We start from the raw sequence: 21,800 nt of genomic DNA on the forward strand, positions 1-21,800 counted from the left end.
AGGAAGAATTAAAGGAGCAGTGAAAGGGGAGTGACAATGGAAGTATCAAGATCAAGAGCACATCCCAGTGATTGTCTCTGGGAATTAGGTACACACTGCTGCACTGCAGCCTCCATCCCATCACGACTGCTCCAGTCATGCATGTCTCAATGACCTTGCTGGCTGAAAGGACACAAGGAGGGACTCTGCCTCATTTCTGCCTTTCAAAATGTATGAGAATATCTAATGGTGAGACCTAACTCCCATCTAGACCTCAAGCAACATACTAGGAAATGCATGTTTAGATTTAAAATTTCTTTAGTGCAGCAGTGCACCCAGAAGGGTATAGGAATGAATGCTGAGAGCCAATTGACTATTTCTCTTTGGCTGCTCAAGACCTGGAACTTAAACTTTAAAAAAAAAGCAATTTTAATTTTAACTTGAGCTTGCCTATCATAGAGCAACTATTCCTTATATAAATAGAAAAAGGCTTATCCTCTCCCCAAGTTTTATTAGTGACTGTATCCATAGCTGGGTTATCATTATCCTTCAGCTCCAGCCAGAATCCTAACCTGATCATCTGTAACTTAAGAACCAAATTAGAAACATCACTTTTTATATGAAATTGTAGGAGACAATAAAAGAGGTAAAAAGGAAACTGGGTACATATATAACAGAGCAAAGAATGAAAGAAAATTCCTTATTCTTGCCATAGCTGGTTTGGCTCAGTGGACAGAGCATTGGTCTGCAGACTAAAGGGTCCTGGGTTCCATTCCCGTCAAGGGCACATGCCTGGGTTGCAGGCTAGATACCCAGTAGGGGACATATAGGAGGCAACTGATCAAGGATTCTCTCTCATCATAGATGTTTCTATCTCTCTCTCCTCCTTTCCTCTCTGAAATCAATAAAAAAATAGATTTTTTTAAAAATAAAGAAAATTCCTTATTCTGCAACTGAGCACAAAACCACAATTGTTGTTTATGACACCTTTTGTCATCTTCCCATTCATTTAGCTATTGACTTCAGCCAGCACCATAACTAGCCAGGGCATCTTTGCCAAAGTGATGTTACAACTGAGTCTTCAATAGTTTTAAAGGCCAGTTGCTTCAGGAACCTCCTGGCACATGATAACATAAGTAAATTTTATTGATCTGAGTCAAATTTTTAATATTTTTACTATAAATTAATCCACTGTTCAAACACAATGTTGTATGGGTCACTATGATGCTGCCTCATTAAGTCAGTCATCAGATGCAGAGGCATGGTGATAAGAAAGGCAAATCCATATGCAGAATAATTGCCTCATATGTTCCAATATGAATATATAGTTACTCTCCCCATGTGAAAGGAATCCAGTGCCATTGGCTGTCATCAGATAGATTACTAACACTGTAGTGAGTAGTACAATGTGAGTATCAGCATTTGTCTCTGAGATTGTTAGCTTGGGTTATAAGTATTAGCTGCACCCAATAAGCCATGTTGTTGATTCTGTGTTTAATCTACATCCTTGTTGCCATGAACTCTTTATTCATGAATCCATTGAACAAGCTGGTGAAAGAAACTGCTTACCAATCATATAATAGGTCATTGTATTCATGTAATTATTGAGAGAGTCCTCAGCTAGGAATGTCTTCATAAGATAAATCACATAAGGAATTAATATCCATATAGGATCTGCCAGTTCTGAAAGGTCCCTCCATATATCTGTTCCCCATACCTCTTATTATCAATCTTCCAAATTTTATCCATCTTTCCAGAAACCTTTGTTTTTAAGCAAGGTAAGCAACAGATGTACCGCTGAAAGATCTGCTCACTTGAAGATCTCTCTTCTCTAGTTTTACTGGTGAATAGGTATTGATTGAAGAAGAAGTGGCAATGCAACAAGATAGAGCCCATTGGGAGAGTAAACCATTGCTCAAGCAACAGATTGGAACATTCAGCTAATCTTATGTATTCTGTTTCCAGTTGATATAGGTGTTTTGTTGCACAAACTCAACTTTATGGTAAGGTGATAAAAAACATAACCAAACTTATTAGTGTGATCACTTCGTAAGTTAAATAAATGTCTAATCACTCTTTTGTACACCTGACACTAATATAATATTGTACATCAACTGTAATTGAAAAATAAAAATATGTAAATAATAAATAAACATAGTAATTGTTGCATGATCACTTGAGTGTCCAATGGTCAAGTGTTTGGCTTCTCTCAGCATCTGTTAACAAGGCAGGATATTTTTCTCAAAAGGAGATTAATAATTTCAGGAAGAAAACATGATTTGTTTTAATACCCCAAAGGTCTACATTATTAATCTCCTATCAGATTTGCAAGATTTTCCAAACTGCACGGCCATCTGCCTCAAACACTTTGGGCACCATTGAGCTTGCTGAATCGCTATGATTACCAAGTGGCAGAGAGAACAGCTTGCACCACAGCCTGGATAAGCTGGAGAGTCTACTCTTGTTCTGGAACAAACTGAAAACTCACAGCTGTAGTGATTACTTGGGAAAAGTATTGAAGTAGCACATCCCAAAATAGTATATGTTGCTTTCAAATATTCAAGAAGCCCCCAAAGAACTGGGACTATTTATTTGGAAGGGATAATCGCACATGCCCCACTGAACTCCCAGGAATTTGAACAAGATATCAGGTCCTGTTTCATGGAGGCTTTTCTCCTTCCTTCTGGCATGTGAATACTGAAGCTGTCTATATCATTTATTCCCAGCTCTGCCATTTCAGTCACTTGATGTCATTAAATAGTAGAGCTGTGTGACATCCTCTGGTGCAGTGAGATAATCAAGGGCCCTGGGAGTAATTCGTGCTATCACCATGAAACATGTTAATTAAGATGAAAGCAAACCACTTTGGTGTTCTTTGCTTCTTGAGATAAAAATAACTAAATTTCTAGGTTAATGGCTGAATATGAGATGTCATAGCTCAGCCGATTTGGTTTCAGTAGCAACTGGAGTCGTCACTTGATTAAGTGTACATTGCTCTGATATTTTCCAAAACATGCCACCTTTTTCATGGGTGAAAGAAGCAAGTGAAATGGGGCTATCACAGAAATCACCACCCCTGTACTTTAAGTCAGGGAATATATATGTGGCTGTATTTGACACTCGATTGTGATCATTAAAGTCAGGCTTCTATTGCTCTGACCTGTGCTGTTACTTCAGTAGTACAATTTAATACAAGTTAAATTGATTGAACATCTATTTTACTCATAAAGTTATGATGAGTAATTGTCTAGTCCTAGAAAATTGGTCAAACCATTTTCCTACTACTTTATTTTTGATGACCATGTCCTCTCTGAACTAGGCCATAGCTGTTGTCCTTTGACCTCTGTCACTCCAAAATTCCATCATTCTCACTGAAACATGAAGTTCATTTCAAGGGTCTACAGCTTCATCTCTATCCATAAGAGGACAGCCTTCATCAATGTATTGCTAAATGCCTTGGTGAAAGAAATACCCTACAGACTCTCTTACGAGACATAATTAGAGGTTAAAGGGAGTCACATGATAGATAAATTACTCCAATGTTCCTATTCCCCTAAGTCTCAGATTCTACAATATGCCAAGGAATTCCTTCCCTCTCAATTTACTTTTGTGTGAGTCATGATTGAGTCCAGTTTTTCAGTCAACCAACCCAGAAAGCAGCTATCATTCGGAACTTTTTGGGCAAAAACATATTAGATGCAAACTCTGGTAGGTGCACCTATATTGGTTAATTTGGACCAATATATTTAAGATTTTTTCCTATCTGCTGCAGTTCCCTTAAAATCAAATGCCACACATACTCCATAGGTTTTTGCTGATAAAAACAACAACAAACTCTTGCCAGTTTTTTCATGTTTTTAGCCTTTTCCTCCTGGTGCACACTTTGACCTCTACTGACACACTGGAAACCAATTCTAACTCTAGGTCTGAAGGCAGTGAGTTGATGTGATTAGACCAGTGATGGCGAACCTATGGCACGCGTGTCAGAACTGACACGCGTAGCCATTTCTGATGACACGCGGCCGCTGAGGCGGCTGCATGCCGAGGATGAAACATTTGCGAAATAATGTTTTTTCCTCAAAGTGACACACTACCCGAGTTATGCTCAGTTTTTTGGCGAAGTTTGACACACCAAGCTCAAAAGGTTGCCCATCACTGGATTAGACCATGAGGAAAAACGGCATCCCTTACACAGTATTTACCTCAATGGAATTAGTTCTCCAAGGAAGGAAGAATGAGAGGCTTCTATTAGCAAGGTAAGTTAAATGGATTTTGGATGTTCAGCATAGTCACAATAATCTAAATCCACCTAAAATTCACATTCAAATTCTCCTAATCATTCCCAATCAATGCCATAACTTTCACCAAGGAAAGACCTGGTGAGGCTGTGATTTAGCTCAAATTATAATTCATCAATAAACAGGATCAGACACTGTACATTTTTTCCCCAATAGCAGCCCTGCAGCTACAAGATCTAAAAAAAAAATGTGGGAAATAGTCATGGATGCTCCGAGGCCTCTGAGTTGCCTTGAGCAATGTATTTAAAATCCAGAGCTTGTTGTTATCTTTTTCTACACTCTTCAGTTCAGTCAGAAAAAAAGCCTACCCCACAATTAGTATATTTATATTCCCATCATAAAATTCTATTGAAGAAATCACAGTCCACCAAAACCTTGGCTTTATAGGTATTTCATTCCATGTGACTTCAGGCAATAATTTCAGTACCTGATTTTTTTTTTTTTTTACTTTTCACTGCAAGCCAAGAATTACCAATGTTCCACTTTGCACTAATATGTGTGTCTTCTCTTCCATACTCAACCAGGTTAAGCAACAAATACCAAAGTTATATCTTTGAGTAAATAGACCACATAGACCTGCAACCAGTTTTGGTACCAAATACTTTATCTGACACGATAAAATGCAAAAAAAAATAAAAGTGATTCCAGTTATTTTAAGCAGGAGAAGATTTAATGCAAATATTAGGTTGCACAAAATGAGTGAAATAGCTAAGGGAGGAGAAATCTGAGGCCACCTCCTACACTGTTGTGTCCAAGGTCATTCTGCTATAACCTTTATCCAGAAATCAGGGCTCTCCTGCTACTGCACTTGACCCCTGTGAAGTTAGTGACTGGACACTGCAACACTGATGATGGATATGATGGATGGCCACCTAGCCTGACTCCCTCTTATACTTAAGCCCAAGTATTAAAAGGAAGATAACCTCTACTTCACTTCTGCCGTGAAAATGTTGCGCATGCGCTTATAGTGGGCAGAGCCTAATTCACATATGGAACCTTACAGGGCAAGGGGTCTAGCAAATGTGGTTGATTCCTCCTGGAAAGAAATGTATCCAGAAAAAATTAGGAATGACGAACACCAGACATATCTAGGGCTTTGTCTAAAATGTTGACTCTCTGCAGCTTGTTACCACAGCATTAAATACTGGGTTCTCTTCTTTTATCCTCGGAGGTTGTCATGGTTGTAAAAGCCCTCTCTATTGTTAGTTTTCACTTTAGTGAGTTTTACAGAAATATGACAGACTGAATGTACTGTGGGAAGAATAAGAATATTGCCACCCACGTAATGGAGAACTACACTGGATGCCCATGCTTCCCTGGCATTTAAACTCATTTAGTACTTTCGCTGAATCTACAGGTGAAGCAACTTGCTCAAGCTCACATGACTATTATAAAGCCTGGCACCACCGCTGTGCTGCAGAAAAGCCTCTGGTAGGATCTGTACTTTAGAAAGCTTGACACTAATTCTCTCAAGCTATTAGTGAGACGGAATACAAGGTGGCTTTTAGTGATGTGTTTGCCAGGTTGTCTGAGTAGTTTGCTATGTTTTAATCAAGCGGCTTAAATCTCTTTGCAGAGATGCTGGGCTCTAAGTGAGAAGGCTGATCCTGGCTAGTGAGAACTCAGCACATGTGTGCAGTCAGAGTAATATTCACAAGGCACATTTATTAAAAAGTGGGAAATTTATGGCAGCAAATGGTTCCTTAATGGCAGAGGTCTTAATGAGAGAACGTAGTCTTTATTTTTATTATTATTAATGGATTCTGACTCTTCTAATTTGCTTTTGGAGAGAAAGTTCTCAGTGGCTTTCCCAAGGATTGAAAACCTCTCAAGATATCTAATTCTTGCTATATATACTTTGGTGACTCAATTTTACTTCCCAAGGGAAGCTGGGTCATGCCCTGTATTAAAAGCTAGTAATTGCATGATTCTAAATGTAATCAGCAGGTTGGCGGGGTCATTAATCCACTGAGTGCCTTGCTACCCTGATAAAATATACATTTTGGGGAATAAAGTACTCAGGTGTGTCAATTCCAGATTTTCTTAGCTTTTTCTGCAGGATGGTCTCCCACAAGCTCATAGAATTGGTGCGAGGGAATTGGATAGCTTTTAATAACAGTAGTGCAACTGTCTAGTACTTGGAGAGTTAATGTTTTAAACTACTTTGGAATGCTTTTGATAACTTCTTGGTGTAGATGTAGATTTTTTCACATTTTATAAACCTGATCATTTAACTTATTCTCATGTCACAACTGATTTGTATGTTTAAATGTATTTATCCATATGTCCACAAAACATGTTGCTTTTTTCCTAAAAATGTATGTCACACTGCAATTTAGTTGCCTACACTTCAATAAATTTTCTGTAAAACATGGTGGGAGATTTTTTGTTGTTGTTTTTTAAATTTTGTTTTTGATGGATTTGCGGGGGGGGGGGCTGTTAAAATGCTAACTATTTTGCATAAACATTTTATTTATGTCTTTCCTTCCTCCTTATGCTAGTTTTTTATTTTTCAGGTTACCATTTTTTTTAAAAACAGACCCACTTTATAGTAATTCTTTCATTACTAAAAACTTACTTTATTAAAATAAATCATTTCAAAAGCATGTCTCTGAAGTTTTAAATTTTTCTCATTATAGAAAAATAATTAAGATTAATAAGAATGTGTTTTTATCCCAGACTTGACCTTTGACTTACTTGTATTTAAGCAGTATTAGGGATGTTTCTGAACTGCCAGGTAAAATTTTTATGTTTGGAAAAAAATACTATTAAATAATTTTATAATATATACTTTAATAAATTCCTTTTAAAATGCTATTTGGTCCTTTAAGTAGCATAGCACTAAACTGATTTTTAAAATAATTATATTACTAATTTGGTTACATTTTATTAAATTCTCTTTATAGAATAAACTTTTAAAATTTCATAACAAAGAGCTAATGAATGGCTGCCATAAATAATAGCTTGTAAGAGAGGTAAATAGATAATAATACCCCAATCTGATTCCCAAGGAGCACTTTCCAACTATACAATTAAAAGCCATTCATTTAAAATATCAATCTTTAGACTGTTACAAATTATTGGAAAGTCTGCATTATAGAAACATCTTTAATAAAACAATATTTCATTATAAAATTCAGGTGTGTCATGTAATCAAATGAGGCTATTGTTTGCTGGGAGGGATTCTTAGGCAACAACTTGAAGGCTAACCATTTGGAAATTAACATCCATTCTTATCTTTAAGCAGTTTTATAAATGTTTTTGAAGGTTCTGGAAAGAAGTATTTTCTAATTATTCAGAAACTCATCCTTTATTTTTAAGACCATATCATATACTTTTTTCAAGTTTCAATGATAAGTGGAAGAGTAGAGTGTTGAAATCTGTTCTATTTCATCAAAAATAAACCACATTTAGCATTTTCATGGATATTCTTCTCATAATTCCCTTTCTGTTGAATATTTAAAGCTTAATCACTATTGCATAGAAGCCCTACAAAGACAGAAAATGCATTCAATATTTTAAGAAACAATTCTGCTTTATACAATTTTTATTGTAGAGAAATCTATCTTTGATACATTTTATGGAAATTATAAATTTATAAATATGCCTATTTAGTAATATGGCTTGACTTTTCATATTTTGAGGGAACGTTAATTGAGTGAAAAAGAATGAATTTTGTTTCACTTGCTTTTCTTTCTATTCATTTGTGATTTTTCAGCCATAAGAGATTTAAACGAATTCCAGTCACTGCACTGAACTCTTGATATAAATTACCCCATTGACTCCTTACAAGTATCAATACTCCATTTTACCTATGAGCACAGTGAGGCTTAGGAACATCAAAGAATAGCACATGGGTATGCAGTCGGAGTTCTTCGGGATTCCACAAGTTCGGCTTTTAATGACTGAGCATGTTGCTTCCCAAACAAATTGAGTTTACTGTTGCGATAACTAACGGGGGCCATGCCAGTCTTTCAAATACAGTTAACAACACTGAGTGTTTGAATGCTTCCTGTTTTCTATCCCATACACATCTTCCTGAAATGTATAAAAACATAGAACATAAGTCAGCCCGATTAACTAGCACTAACCGTGGAAAATTAACAAGGATGAAACAGAATTTAAAATCCAGAGGGACTTAAGAAATCAACCTCTCATGCCTTTCACTAGAAGAAATAAGGCAGAGCGATGAATCCAAGGGAGATCTGAATTAGGAGTTGGGTATCCTGCCTTTTTGGACACTGATTCCATATATTTCAGAAAGTAGCTGACATAAACTGAGCACTTAGTGTGTGCAAGCATTATGCTGCAATGTTCTTGCAGAGATAAGTTTTGTAATTACCCCTTGCATAGAAAACCAAACAAAACACAAAGTATAAACGTGCCCATGGCCCAAGGTCACGGGCCTTGGCTGCAGCAAGGATGAATCTAGCCATAGACAGCTTTGAAATCAGAATTAAAAGGTTTCATCATGTTTCAGTAATTTAGCTCCCCATCCAATAGGCTGCATAGAAATGGCTGTTCTCTCAGTTGTGATTGACCTCCATTACAAAGCACGAGATTCCCCCTTCAGATACACTAGTGGAGCATGCTCTATTCCAGCCATGAGAGCTGATATGTGAAATATTTAAGAACAGAAAGAGATGGGGGCCAATCTATCAAAACAGACACTGGCCCAAACAGAATAGAAATTGGCTGTGGACCACAGGAATGCCAGTATTGATTTATAACTGCCCTGAAACCAATTAAACTCTGCAGTCAAGGACTCAGAGAGAAAATAGTTTTCCCTCTAGCATCCAAATATCCCATCTTCTGCATTTATTGAGCAAGGAAAACAGGATAAAAAAAGGGAAATAATGTTAACATAGCCCCAAAGGAGTGTGCTGCTTTGAGCCTATTTTAACTACCATCAAGAGAAAGTATACAGAAGAAAAAAATACCACGATCCAGCCAAAGGGGATGCGTTCTTAATTACAGCTAGATATCAAGATTAAGAATGGTATTGATAGCAAAAAGTAACTGTGGGACAGCTGGTATACTATCATATCTGCAGCACAGAGGCATGGAAATGTTCCTCCTTTTGATCGCTACCATCCCCACTATTTGCCAACCAAATGTGGATGTAGATGCCACGTTTGATCACGTAGTAGAATGAAATAAAACAATATCATTTTACATTAGAGATGTTTGAAACCAAGTTATTCCCTTAATTTTTTTTAAATGTTTCAATGTCCCAATGTCTTCTGGACACTCATTTTGGGGACTATTTGATACTCACATTTCCTGAATTAATTTTCAACTATAACCACACCTGTATGTGCCCTTCCGATCAAAGAGGAAATATAATACACTGAAGGAAAGACTATTCTTTTTCTCTTCAACAGTGCTGTTCAGTCGTCCCACTCACCATGAGCCAGAGGACCTGGTGCTCTGTGTCACCCTGTGGGACTTCACTTTCCCAGAGAACCTGGGGGGGGGGGGGAGGGGAAGGAGAGAAACTAGGGAAAATGGAAAACTCCCTGTCAGACTTGTATTGATAATGTTTGCACAGATTTGTAGGAGATTTGGGATACTAATTACCTTTAAAGACATGATCCTTACAAATAATTCTGATCTGAATACTCAGGAAGTTCGGTTTCATCACGTAAAGTTGGCAGTATGTCACCCTGTGCTTGTGAATTGGCTTTGGCTGGAAAATAAATGGTGCTTGATATCATTTATTCAGTCCCAGCGACTGTGTTAACTGCTCTATATGCCTTTAATTCTGACAACCACCATATGTGTTAGACTTCGCTGTCTCCATTTACAGCCAAAGAAATCAATGACCATAAAGTGTAATTTATTAACAGGGCCAATTGGCAGGTCAGTGGCAGAGGCAGACTTCCAAAAGAAGCCAGCCTGATTCAAGTCTGAGTCCTTAATAATCACCACTGTCCCGGCCTCCTTTATGGGAATATCCTTTCTAGAAGAGAACTATCTATTTTCATGATAATAGCCCCAAATAGTGCAACGTAAACCTTTAAATAATTTATGCCATATTTTAGATATAGGATGCAACACTGTGAATAATGACTGTCTTTTGATATTACTGATGGAAACCAAAAATAAAATAATCTACCTCTGCTTTTACATGTGAAGAATTCATTTTGACTAGCAAACTGTCAAAATGTTTGACTTTGACTTCGTGTCTGCCATACTTTTCATGATGGTGACATTTTGTTACAACAGTTCTTTAAGATATTTCTTATATGCCTTTCTGCAAGCTGGCTCGGAGCTTTGAGGTTGTCTGTGAAATGTAAAAAGGATGTTCTTCAAGTCATTTTAATCGTTCTCACAGCCTTCCCTGTGGGTGTAGACATATCCTGATTCCATCTAAAGCTTTCAAGTCAGATTAATGTGCGGCCAGCCAATAATCCCAAACATAAAATGTCTGTAAAACATGAGTAACCAAGAGCTTTTAAAGAAAATGTGTATGTTCTGCTGCTTCTTGTAAAATGCATATTGTGGTGTTTGAACAGGGCTTACTGGGCATATTTCAGAATTCCACAGCTCTTTCTGAGGCTTATTTTGAAGTCATCCTGCCATAGGGATGGACAAAGCAGCTGGTATTTGAGCTGTTGCTGTGGGTGGAGTCTGCAGGGCCCTATGTGCTCCATTCACACTTTGTCCAAAAAACATGTGCTGGGCATCAGCCAGAGGCTAAACACCTTACTCAGCCCTGAATGAGATACAATTGACAGAATATGCCCTCTGTCTCCATGGGCCCCAGAAAGCAGGCCTGGAACAGACCCATGGAAAGTTATCTTACAGAGGTGCTATAAACAAAAGTATTTAAAAGTTATATTAACTGCACCAGGGGAATCAGTTACTGACAGGTGTGATTCAAGAAAGTTTGGGGGGTAAGGGAGCATTTGAATTGTATCTTGAAAGAGAACCTTGTCACCAGGCAAAGGAGAAAAATCAATGTCATAGTATGAAAGACTTTGAGCAAAATTAGAGCATTATGAGGATCTTGGGATCGCTTGAAGATAGCCTGAAACCTTGTTTGTTTATTCATTTTAAGTATATATCGAAAATAAAGCACAGCCCAGCTGATCTGATGTGGTTCAGTGATTGAGCATGGACCTACGAACCAGGAAGTCATGGGTTGATTCCAGTCAAGGGCACATGCCTGGATTGCAGGCTCAATCCCCAGTAGGGGGCATGCAGGAGGCAGTTGATCAATGATTCTCTCTCATTATTGGTGTTTTTATCTCTCTCTCCCTCTCCCTTCCTCTATGAAATCAATAAAAATATATTTAAAAAAATAAAGCACACAATGACTGAGGAAGAAATACTTGTAGGAATATCAGAGAGAAATGTGTGCTTTGACATATATGTAACACAAATATTTTTTTTAAAATAAGACAATGTCACAATCAGGCATTCAGTTCACCTGGTAACAGACTGGAGCAAGGGTATTAGCCATGATCGAGTTAGGAAACAGAGAAGCAAACACATGTGAGAGAGCATGTAAGTGCTGGGCTATGACAGTGGGCTGACTAAATGCAGGAGGGTGAGCGCTCAGAGAGCAACATGGCAGCAACAGCCTAGGATATGGATATGAGAGCAACACATTGATTGGTTGCCTCCCAGGGCCCAGGTCGGGAAGGAGCCTGCAACCGAGGTACATGCTCTTGACTGGAATCGAACCCCGGACCCTTCGGTCTGCAGGCCAATGCTCTATCCACTGAGTCAAACTGGCTAGGGCCAGGAGAGATTGATGGTCCTATTAGCTCTCTTGGAAAACAGGCTGTTCAGCAACAAAATGTACCTGGCCTCAGCAAATATTTACTGAATGGAAACAAAACTAAACTAACAAAGGCCCATACTACCCAAGCCAAAGAGTTGAGCAGGCTCTGAGCTAACACATTATTTGATTAGGAAAAGATTGACTCAATATGGAGTTTTAAGATGTCATTGAAATGATAAGAATCCTCTGAAGGGTAGATTGACATTTTTATCTAGTTTATACTTCATACCAAGGGAATGGACACATGGAATTACCAGCTGGTGCATGTGCTAAAATGACATCTGGTTTGGAGTATGACATTAAGAAAGCTTTATCAAAAAAATTCTTTATTTCTAACTTTTATATGACTAGTGAATATAAAGCTTGTGTAATATCCTCTAAAGCATACATTCTCCATTTGTGCTATGAAAACAGTATAAATCCAGAAACTGGTTTGCTAATGCCCTAATAGATTCTGACGTGTGAGCATCTTCAGCAGGATCTACAAAATACTTAGAGCAACCTCTCCAGTATAAAATGAATTTATTACTAAAAATAACCTGACTCGAGTCCTTTTAATAGTTTGCTCAGCTCGCCCTGTGGGTGTAGACATATCTGATTCCATTTGAAGCTTTCAAATCAGATAAATGTGCAGTCATCACATAATCACAAAAACAGAATTTCTATTAAAATATGGGGATGGTCTATTAAGGAACTTCAAAGACATAGATATTTTGAGGTTTATAAAATTTTCCCTTGATTTGTCACAAACACTATTTAATATATGCATCCAGAGTGAAGAGATAATACCTCCATTATCAAAAGTCTAAAACATCAACTACAAATTTGTCCTAAAGGCTAGTCAGTGTTAAGGCTAGTCAATTTATTAAGAGGCAAGAAAACAGTTAAAAGTCCATAGAGTCATGCGTGGGGTTAATTCCTGACTCTGCCATTTTCAGGAAGCTGAGTTTTAAAATCTGAATAAAATTAATAACAGAATACACCTTACAGAGTAAAAGACAAAATGCAATCACCTCTATCAAAGCACTTGGAATGCAGTCTTACATATACAGTGATGCTCAATAATTTGGGGGTGCCATTATTACTATTTTAGTTTGATTTCCATTCTGGCACTCAGTGGAAGTTTAAGAGGTTGCATGTGTAATTATCAAATACAAGTCTTACATGTTTAAAGTGCTTGGTATAAATTTGAAAAATTAATTAAAATTGAGTTCTGATTTTATCCATGTACGATCACTTTGTTTCATCTATTAAACACCAAGATCATCTAATATATGACAGACGTGTCATTATATTTACCAACATGTACATATGTCTCTTTTGTTACCTTAGATACTTTGTTGAGTTTAATGAGTGTGAAGTCATTACATAGGCTCTCAGACACTAGAATGAGTGAGAACATGAGTTTATTACATAATCTGTGAGCTCCTTAGCAGTAGGGTCATACTTTTCTCTGATCCCCTCTATAACCTAACATGATCCTCCATATAAAGTGGATGAGGAGTAAATACATTGAACAAGCAAACATATTTCTTTAGGAACATTGTGGAGTAGAAGGTATATTTTATATGGCTAAGACTGTATTTTAGTCGCCTATAAGACCTCTAAACACAGCCCAGTGCCTGGAACAGAGCAGAAGTTTAATAAACTTTTTTGAATGAATGATATTCCTCAACTAAGGATCTGGTCTTCTTAGAATAAGTTCTGTAACCCTTGATAAAAGTAACCCAAAACACATGAACATTATTTTGAATGAAATCTCCCAGACTTAATATGAATCACTCATTACCACTGCCTTTGCTAGTTATTTTTCCAATAGAGATTCTACAAATAATTAATACTAGTTAACTGTAGTGTCATGATTTTATTTCCTGATTTAATCTCTAATATATTATTAGTGAAATGGCCAAGAGGGGATTTAGAAAAAGGGGAGGGGGGCCTGGAAGATCATGAAATTAATCCAGAGTCAAATTTGGGCATATGGATAGATAGTTTTTCATGAGTGCTAATTAAAAGTATAGGTAGATGAGCGATAAAAAATTCGGAAGTAGAAAACCAGAAGAATTCTTAAGGAAAATTGACATTTAAAGCCAATAATTTATAAGGGAAAAGACTACTCTGATTAGATAACTACATTGGTGTTTACTTATATGCTAAACAACATAGGCTTCACAAATACAAAATAATATGCTCAAAGTATGTGTTTACATTTTAAAGATATTTTTGGGAACACACGATTTAAGAAATAGAAGAGAACATGAAGATTTCATGTAAAACCTTTACATGAAAAGAGTCAAATGATCTTAAAACACCAACATTGTCTTCAAGGTAGGAGAGAATAAAAACCTTATTCCCTCCTTCATTCCTGCCTTCTTCCGGTATGATATAGAACCATCCCTCATTTCTCTACCATTAACAAGCGTTGGCTGTAACCCAATAAATTTACTCAGATAAACACAATGTGGTTTTCTTTTAAAATAAGCCTTTACTGAATATATCAACAAGGTACTGTATAGTGTAGAGTGAATTTGTAGTTAACAAAGTGTGTGACATGATAGGTCTCAGAGGGTGAGCGATGCAGAATCTTCCAGCCCCTTGCAGTCCCTTGTCAGCGAGAACACACGAGAACAGAAGCAAATCAACATATGATTCAAACAATAACACATCATCAGGGTTAACTTTCAGTGAAGATATACTGGTCCTCTGAGGGACACACAGTGGCAACGCCTTCATCTTGCCTCTGAAAGGTTATAAATCTGACATCCCATCTCTCTACAAATGCCCCAGCATGTGCGTTTGTGTGTGCACACACGTGTTTTACACTTGTTTAAAAATGCCTGTTGCGATGGCCTTGCTTTGTGCTCTTCTGGTGGGTGTGCTGCTAGAAAAACGAGGCGCTTAGCAAAATGACATGATTTGTGTGTCATATGTGTACAAAACGTTCTCCCCACACTCAGTGACAAGCATCCCCCATCGCCAGTACTGTCTTTCTATCCTGCTGAAGACATCAGGGAAGGATGTAAATGACAGCTTTCTATATTAGAGCTTAGCGTTAAAAATAAGAGCCTCAGGCAAGGCTTGACAGGATTGAGGACCAGAAGGGTCTTTCGTTTGTTCTGTGTATATATCTCTTTCCCAATTGGCCACTCTTTCCTACTTTGCTTTCCCAGGCAGCTGGAAAGTTATTCTCACCTTCTAAAGTGAAACGTCATGTCTCCTTGTGATGGGTTAGAGAAAGGTGTTATGAACAAAGAAGTCAATGGAAAGTAACCACTTCACTGTCAAAGTTTGCTATGGGCTCTGCAGCTGAGGTTCGCTGGCCAAGGACCCCATCTGCTCCCTGTGTTTGGAATGGATGCTCTGCTCACACGAAGAGCATGTCCTCAGTGGGGAAGTTCTGACTCCTGTGAAATGTCTGAAACCATTATCATCTGCACTGGTAGGAAACAGATCTGTACTATTAGCTACTTCATTAATACTTCTTACCAGACTGGTCACATTACACCTTTTTTTTTTTTTTTAACCTCAGGGCGGGGGAAATTCTAATGTATTTTCAACCAACATCCAGATAATTAGAAATTGCAATATTTCTCACAGGGTAGAACGAGGGGAACGCAGTCCAGTCTCTGCCTGTGACTGTCCCCTCTGATGGGCCACTAATGCATCTGGTAGTTTTGAGGAAAGCCCAGGGTCCCACCATGATCAAACACATTCCCTTAAACAAGCAGGTATTAATGATGACCCTGGGCATGAATGATGGTCAGTAATATCTCTATGATCATGACTATGCCTTTTCCTTTAAGAATTTCCTCTGCATGTTGGTGGCCTACTCTGAAATCAGCTCACTTGGTCAGACAGCATCAAGCTCTTTATAAGCCAGTGGGTATGGCTTTGCTCACACTCTTGGCCTGCACCTTCAACTTAGACTCTCGACTGAACACCTCAGAACACATAACGATGCCAGCAAAACAGGCCCAAATACCTCGAAGCATAATTCACCACTGATGGTTGTTTAGCAGTGTTTCTAAAACACATACCATATTACAAATCCCATGATATGTTTCTCATCTTGGTGTAGGTGAGCGCCTCGGGTATGTGATTACAAACAGGGAACTGCTTTTCATGTTAGCCATCTTTGTCATGTTGCACTACAAGATGTAACCAGATTCTCTCTCTTCAGGAGCATCTTCTAGCAAAGGAACCTTTAGCGATTATCTTAACCATTTTACAGGACTAGTAAAATATACCACTTAAGCCCCAAATAATTCTGTGAATCCCATAAGATGTTAAAGAACCTCTCCAACCTTGGCCCAGAGTAAATCATTTCAGCAGCCAAATATCCCACTAGGGGTTAGACACACAACACAAATAAATAAGAGTGATTATTCTGTGAATAAAAGGAAAAACAACCTCAAAAGTCAAAGTACCATCATTTGAACACATAGTTTTATCTACACAGCCAAGGTGAAGAGGGAGGTGGAAGTGAATTATCCAGTTGAATACACAAAACCCCATGGCATTGTCCTGAAGTTTAGATGGTTCACTGCTTTATTACTGATCACCTGCAAAGATTGTCTTATCACTTCACTGTGTGGTCCTAGCTCTAGAAAAGCAACAGCCAAAACTCACTAGCTAATCAACTAAAATGGAAATCAAAAATCACTGTAGAATTAATTCAATTAATTCATAGTTAATTTCAGCTCAACTGACTGCACAGTTTCAATTCTTGTGTCTAGAACATGATATCATCAGTTATGTTTTCTGCTTATTCTGAGGGACAAGGAAGGGTAAAACATATAAGTTGGGGCTATATTATTAAAGAAAATAAAGCTCTTACTAGAAAGAAAAACTTGCATAGCATTTTATACCTAAACTTACAAAGAAGACACATCACAGTTCTATTTTGTTAAAAGTGAGTGACAGAGAGAGAGAGAGAGAGAGAGAGTGTGTGTGTGAGTGAGCGCAAGCACAAAATGATTGTGACATTAACTTTATGGGTCCCTAAAATAATGGCCAGTGGTAGAGGAAATATGCAACACAGAGTGAAATGCCTAAATTTGACTTTGAAAAGAATTTGCCAAGGGTATATTTTTTCAGAGGATATATGAGGTCTATAGCCCTTCTAAATCTAAGGGATGGAAAGGAGGAAATTATATATGCTTTCTGAAGATGGGCATTGCCTCAAAATGGTCCAGATTGAAGCACGAACATCCCTCTCTTCTCTATGCCCTCTGCTCTGTGCCCAGCCCTGCCAAGATTGGGGAAAAAAACCTTGGCTCTCTGACTTGTTCATTTTTCATCTGTTATCATGTTAATATAGGATTGATTATCCCTCTGCAATTCCCAAAGAAGAGGAACATCCAAGATTGAAAAGGAATAAATAAAATTTCAAAATGGGACAGAATCAAAGTCAGTCCAAGGAGAAAACTCAATATTGTTGTTTTTTTTAAAATGCATTTTTGTTCAGTTTTGATGTATCCTTATAGAATTATTAGCGGTGAAAATGAGTATACATTTTAAAGTATATATGGATATTTTGTGCAACCAAGACTGGCATTCATAATTTTCTTTCAAATTTTGAGCAGAGCGGGGAGAAAATCAAACAGCATAAACAGCTAATTATGAAAATATATGTGAGGTGATTGGAAGACAAGAATTTGCCAGGGGTTAAAGGTATTAGTTCAAGCTATTTCAACATGATACTAACAAAGGCAGTTGACAGTATAGCAGAACCACTGATCTCTTGCTTTTGTCTGAAGAGTATCAATAATTTTTAAATACCGAGCTGTTTTAGTCTATTCCAAACACTGATGACCCCTTGTTTGTGTCAATATCATGTTGACATAGCTGCAGTGACTCTACCAAATAATTCTCATTATCAAAAATAATTCCATTCAATATAATCTTCCCATTATTTTTATTAGCCTCTTCTAAAAAAAGTATTCTAGAATATATCTCTGTTGAATGTGATTCAACCTGACATATACTTTGAATAGTAACACTTCTAAAGGGAATTTTCTTGCTGGGACATCGTACCTGTCCCTGAAGGTGAGTAGAATCAGACTCGGGTCTCTAACTCTGTCATCACATAGGACCAGGGAAGCACTGAGGAGTGATTTTTTTAAGTTCCTGGTCAGAACACCAACCCCCCGGGTTTGAGGGTTTGTTCAAAACTCGCCTCATTTTCTTGATGCCGCCCGTTTGGGTTAACTTATCTCACAGGAACTGCCTTCCTGGTAATGCTCTCTCCATTTCCTGCTTTGGGTCAAATCAGGGTAACTACCTCCTTTCTTATATTTTGGCTTTTTTTTTTTTTTAAACTTTCCTTCCAGACCAGGAAGTATAGAAATAGCATGAAGATATCTGGGCCATCTTTTGTTTGACCCCTATTATTTCTCCTACCCCGATGAGTCCATGTTCATGGCCCCTTTCATCTGACCACCAGCTCTAGGAAAAGGAACGTATCCTGACCGCGTCAACAGCAAAGTGGTTAATGTGCATCGGAAGGAAGAATCACCGGTTCTTTCGCCTTGGCGTTGGGTTCTCTTTGTACAACCCTGTACAGTACTTCAGCAACTATATATATATTTTGTAAGATTTAAAAAGCAAAGAGTTTACAAAACCGTCTGTAATTAACTTGAAATAGAAAAGATAGCACTTTTTTTTTTAAATCCCATTATATAGTACACCGTATAAATTACAGAGTATTCAAATGCACAAATGCATCCGAGTAACATTTATCAAATGTAACCTGCGTGTCTCTTGCGCGCGCGCGCGCACGTGTGTGTTCCCGGGAGGGTCCCTGCGCGCCAGGCCGTCACGTGTGGCAGTGCTCCAGGTCTGGCACACTGCTGTTGCAGTATCGCATGTTGTTGGGGATGTGGCAGTCTGTGTAATTGATGCCCCCGTTTGGGGTGTAAATGGGCTGCAGTCTGAAATCTCCTTTAAGGAGCTGATCGTTATTTAAGGAGACGATCTGGAAGCTGGTCTCCGTCATCTCCAGGATGGAGTTGTCCTTCTTGGTGCCCGCCTCGCAGTAGTCGTCTTTCCGCCGGCCGCGGTTGTATTTCCACTTCTGGGACGTGTAGCGCCCCTTTTTGTGCATGTGCCAGCAGAAGACGCTGAGCAAGACCACGAGCACGAAGATCACGGCGCCCCCGATCAGGCCCGCCAGCAGGAAAGGGGAGCCCAGGCTGTGGGGCGTCGTCTGCTCGTGGCTGGAGGCAGTGTTGCTGCCGTTGTTCAAGTACGAGGCGTGCGTGGTGACCTCGGAACACACGGGGTCCTCCACCGCCCGGTAGTTAAACGCATCCAGGGGCACCAGGCAGATCCGGTAGGTGGACCTGGGCTCCAAGTTGACCAGGCTCAAATGCTGCTTCTCCCCACTGACGATGCGCTCCTGCACGATGCCCCCGACTAGACTGTGGCCCATTTTCACCCACGTGAGTTTGTAGGCCATCACGGTGAAGAGCGACAGCCAGCTGACCTGAATGGAAGTGTCATTCACGAAATGCACGGACAGCTGGATCCGCTCCGAAAGAGGCGGGGTCCCTCTTTCTCGGCCATCCCCGTCGGGAACCGTGGGGACTTTGGAGGTGGTAGGAGTCGGAGGCGGGTAGCTTTTGCTCGGGGTGGGGCCAGCGGGCGTGGGCGGCTCGGTGGTTGGAGCGGCGGTGCTGGGCGCCGGGGTGAGGACAGGCAGGCCCGGGGTCGTGGTGGGGCACGACAACAGATTCATATTCAGCTCCCTGACGGCCATCCCCCGGACTTGCTCGGGCCCCTGGCACATGAAGCCCCGCACGTTGAGAGAGGAAGGGATGTACTTGAGCCACTCGGTGACCCACTTGATGCTGCAGTCACAGAACCAAGGGTTATTCCGCGCCGTGAGCTGCTTCAGGTTGGAGAGGTTATCGAAGACCCCCTGGGTCAACACGCGCAGCTGATTGTTGGAGATATCCAGCCGTTCCAGCTTCCGGAGGTTGGCGAAGGCTGTCAGAGGGATGTGGTTGATCTGGTTGTCCTGCAGATACAGCCGGAGCAGATGCGTCCCTGGGAGATCAGGCGGGGGGTGGGAGAGCGAGTTCCGCACCATGGAAAACTCCTTGAGCTTGGTGAGATGGCTGAAGGTGCCCTCGGCGATGCCCTTGTTGGTCAGGAGGTTCCCGTCCACAATGAGCCGCTCCAAGCTCGTGAGGTTCTGAAAGGCCATGTCCGAAATGACAGCGATCCGGTTCTCATCCACCCTCAGCTCCTGCAAGTCCACAGGGAGCCCCACGGGGACGCTGCTCAGGTGGTTCTTGGAGAGAAACAGCAACTTGAGGCTGATGGCCTCCCGGAAGGCCCCGTCTTCCACGCCCACCGTGGAGATGGAGTTGTCATCCAGGTGCAGCTCTTCCAGCTTCAGGAGCTGGGCAAGAGCCACGCGCGAGATGGTCTGGATGTTGTTTTCCTGCAAGTGGAGGACGCGGACATTCTTGGGGAGGTTCATGGGGAACTCATCCAGCTGGTTGCCGTACAGGTAGACCGTGTGCACCGACTGGACGTTGTGCAGTTCTGCAGGGAACCCCGCGTTATTGATTTGGTTGTTGTGGAGGTAGAGCACGGTTACGCCCTCCGGGATCCCAAGAGGCACTGAGGTCAAGCTGCGCTCGTTGCAGTAGACGAAGTTCCGGTCGCAGCGGCACACGCTGGGGCACGCCAGGAGTTTGGACACTTGTGAGCAGAGCCCCAGGGAAATGAGAAGCCACGATTTCAGGAGAAAGGCCCCATGGCTGGGCCACTGTGTGGTCTGCAGGCCCATTGCTGAAGTACAAAATCAAAATACAATGTGCTGGGCAAAAGAAAAAGATGAAGGAGAAAAAAAGAAAAATAAAAAAGCAAAACCCAAATGATTGGATGGGGTCTGTCACAGTCCAGAAATCCAACCAGAGGAAAAGTCCCAAAGGCCCACGGTGGAAGAATCTTCCTGCGGCCTCTGGTCTTATCAGCCTGTGGTGCCCTCCTTGATATTGTCCTCCATGTGAGAAAAAAAAAAAAAAAAGGAAAAATAATTCAATAGAGAAAATTTTCTATACAGACGCTCCAAGCAATAATTTTCTGCACAGGCAACTGAGGAAGCCAAGTTAGGAGCGCTCAATAGGGGCCCAGCTGGGCAGGCGGAAGACCCTTCTCCGGTTGTAGTTCCAGTCAGCGTTAGTCAGCCTCTGAACTTCTCGGTTAAGCTCAATCTGCAACCTGTTGTAGGGAAGAAGAGAGAAAAAAAGTCAGTTAGGGGAAGTAAGGGAAGAAGTGTTGACCTGATTGTACACCTTTCAAGAATGATGTAATCGGGACTAAATGACTTAGAGGCAGGTGATTGGCATTAAGTGGTACTTTAAGTAACAACGATTTAGTTGCAAAGGTATTCAAGAAATGAAAATGACTCAATTATCTTCCAAACAAAATCATACTGTTACCTCTCACTACAGATGATCATATTGTGCATTTTACAATCCCAATCAGCCCCTTCTCTTCAGTACCTATTTGCATATCAAAATAGACAAGCACACTGCTGAACCCACTGTAGGTCACCTACAAATCCAACTGGTCCAAGTCTTGTTTTCAAGATGAGACAAGTGAACGAGGAACTAATGAGAGTTAAGGAAAAACAATGTGAAACCCTTTTGAGTTATAAATAAACCAATGCAAAATAGGGACTGACAAAGTCATTTAAAAAGATGCAGCCCATATGT

At 39.9% G+C, this 21,800-nt stretch overlaps 1 protein-coding gene across 1 annotated transcript; it reads right to left on the reverse strand.

Annotated features, from left to right (window-relative positions):
* Positions 1–13,402: 13,402 nt before the first annotated feature.
* On the reverse strand, positions 13,403–20,993 carry FLRT2 (fibronectin leucine rich transmembrane protein 2). The gene has a single exon (XM_028155836.2). It carries the CDS (start codon positions 20,867–20,869, stop codon positions 18,887–18,889), a length of 1,983 nt encoding a protein of 660 aa, XP_028011637.1. The 5' UTR covers positions 20,870–20,993; the 3' UTR covers positions 13,403–18,886.
* Positions 20,994–21,800: the final 807 nt, after the last annotated feature.

The sequence above is a fragment of the Eptesicus fuscus genome, chromosome 5, assembly GCF_027574615.1.
Source record: "Eptesicus fuscus isolate TK198812 chromosome 5, DD_ASM_mEF_20220401, whole genome shotgun sequence".
Taxonomy (NCBI): domain Eukaryota; kingdom Metazoa; phylum Chordata; class Mammalia; order Chiroptera; family Vespertilionidae; genus Eptesicus; species Eptesicus fuscus.

Coding starts and splice junctions, on each gene's coding strand:
- FLRT2 (XM_028155836.2), bottom strand. CDS start 20,869: ATGGGCCTGCAGACCACACAGTGGCCCAGCCATGGGGCCTTTCTCCTG.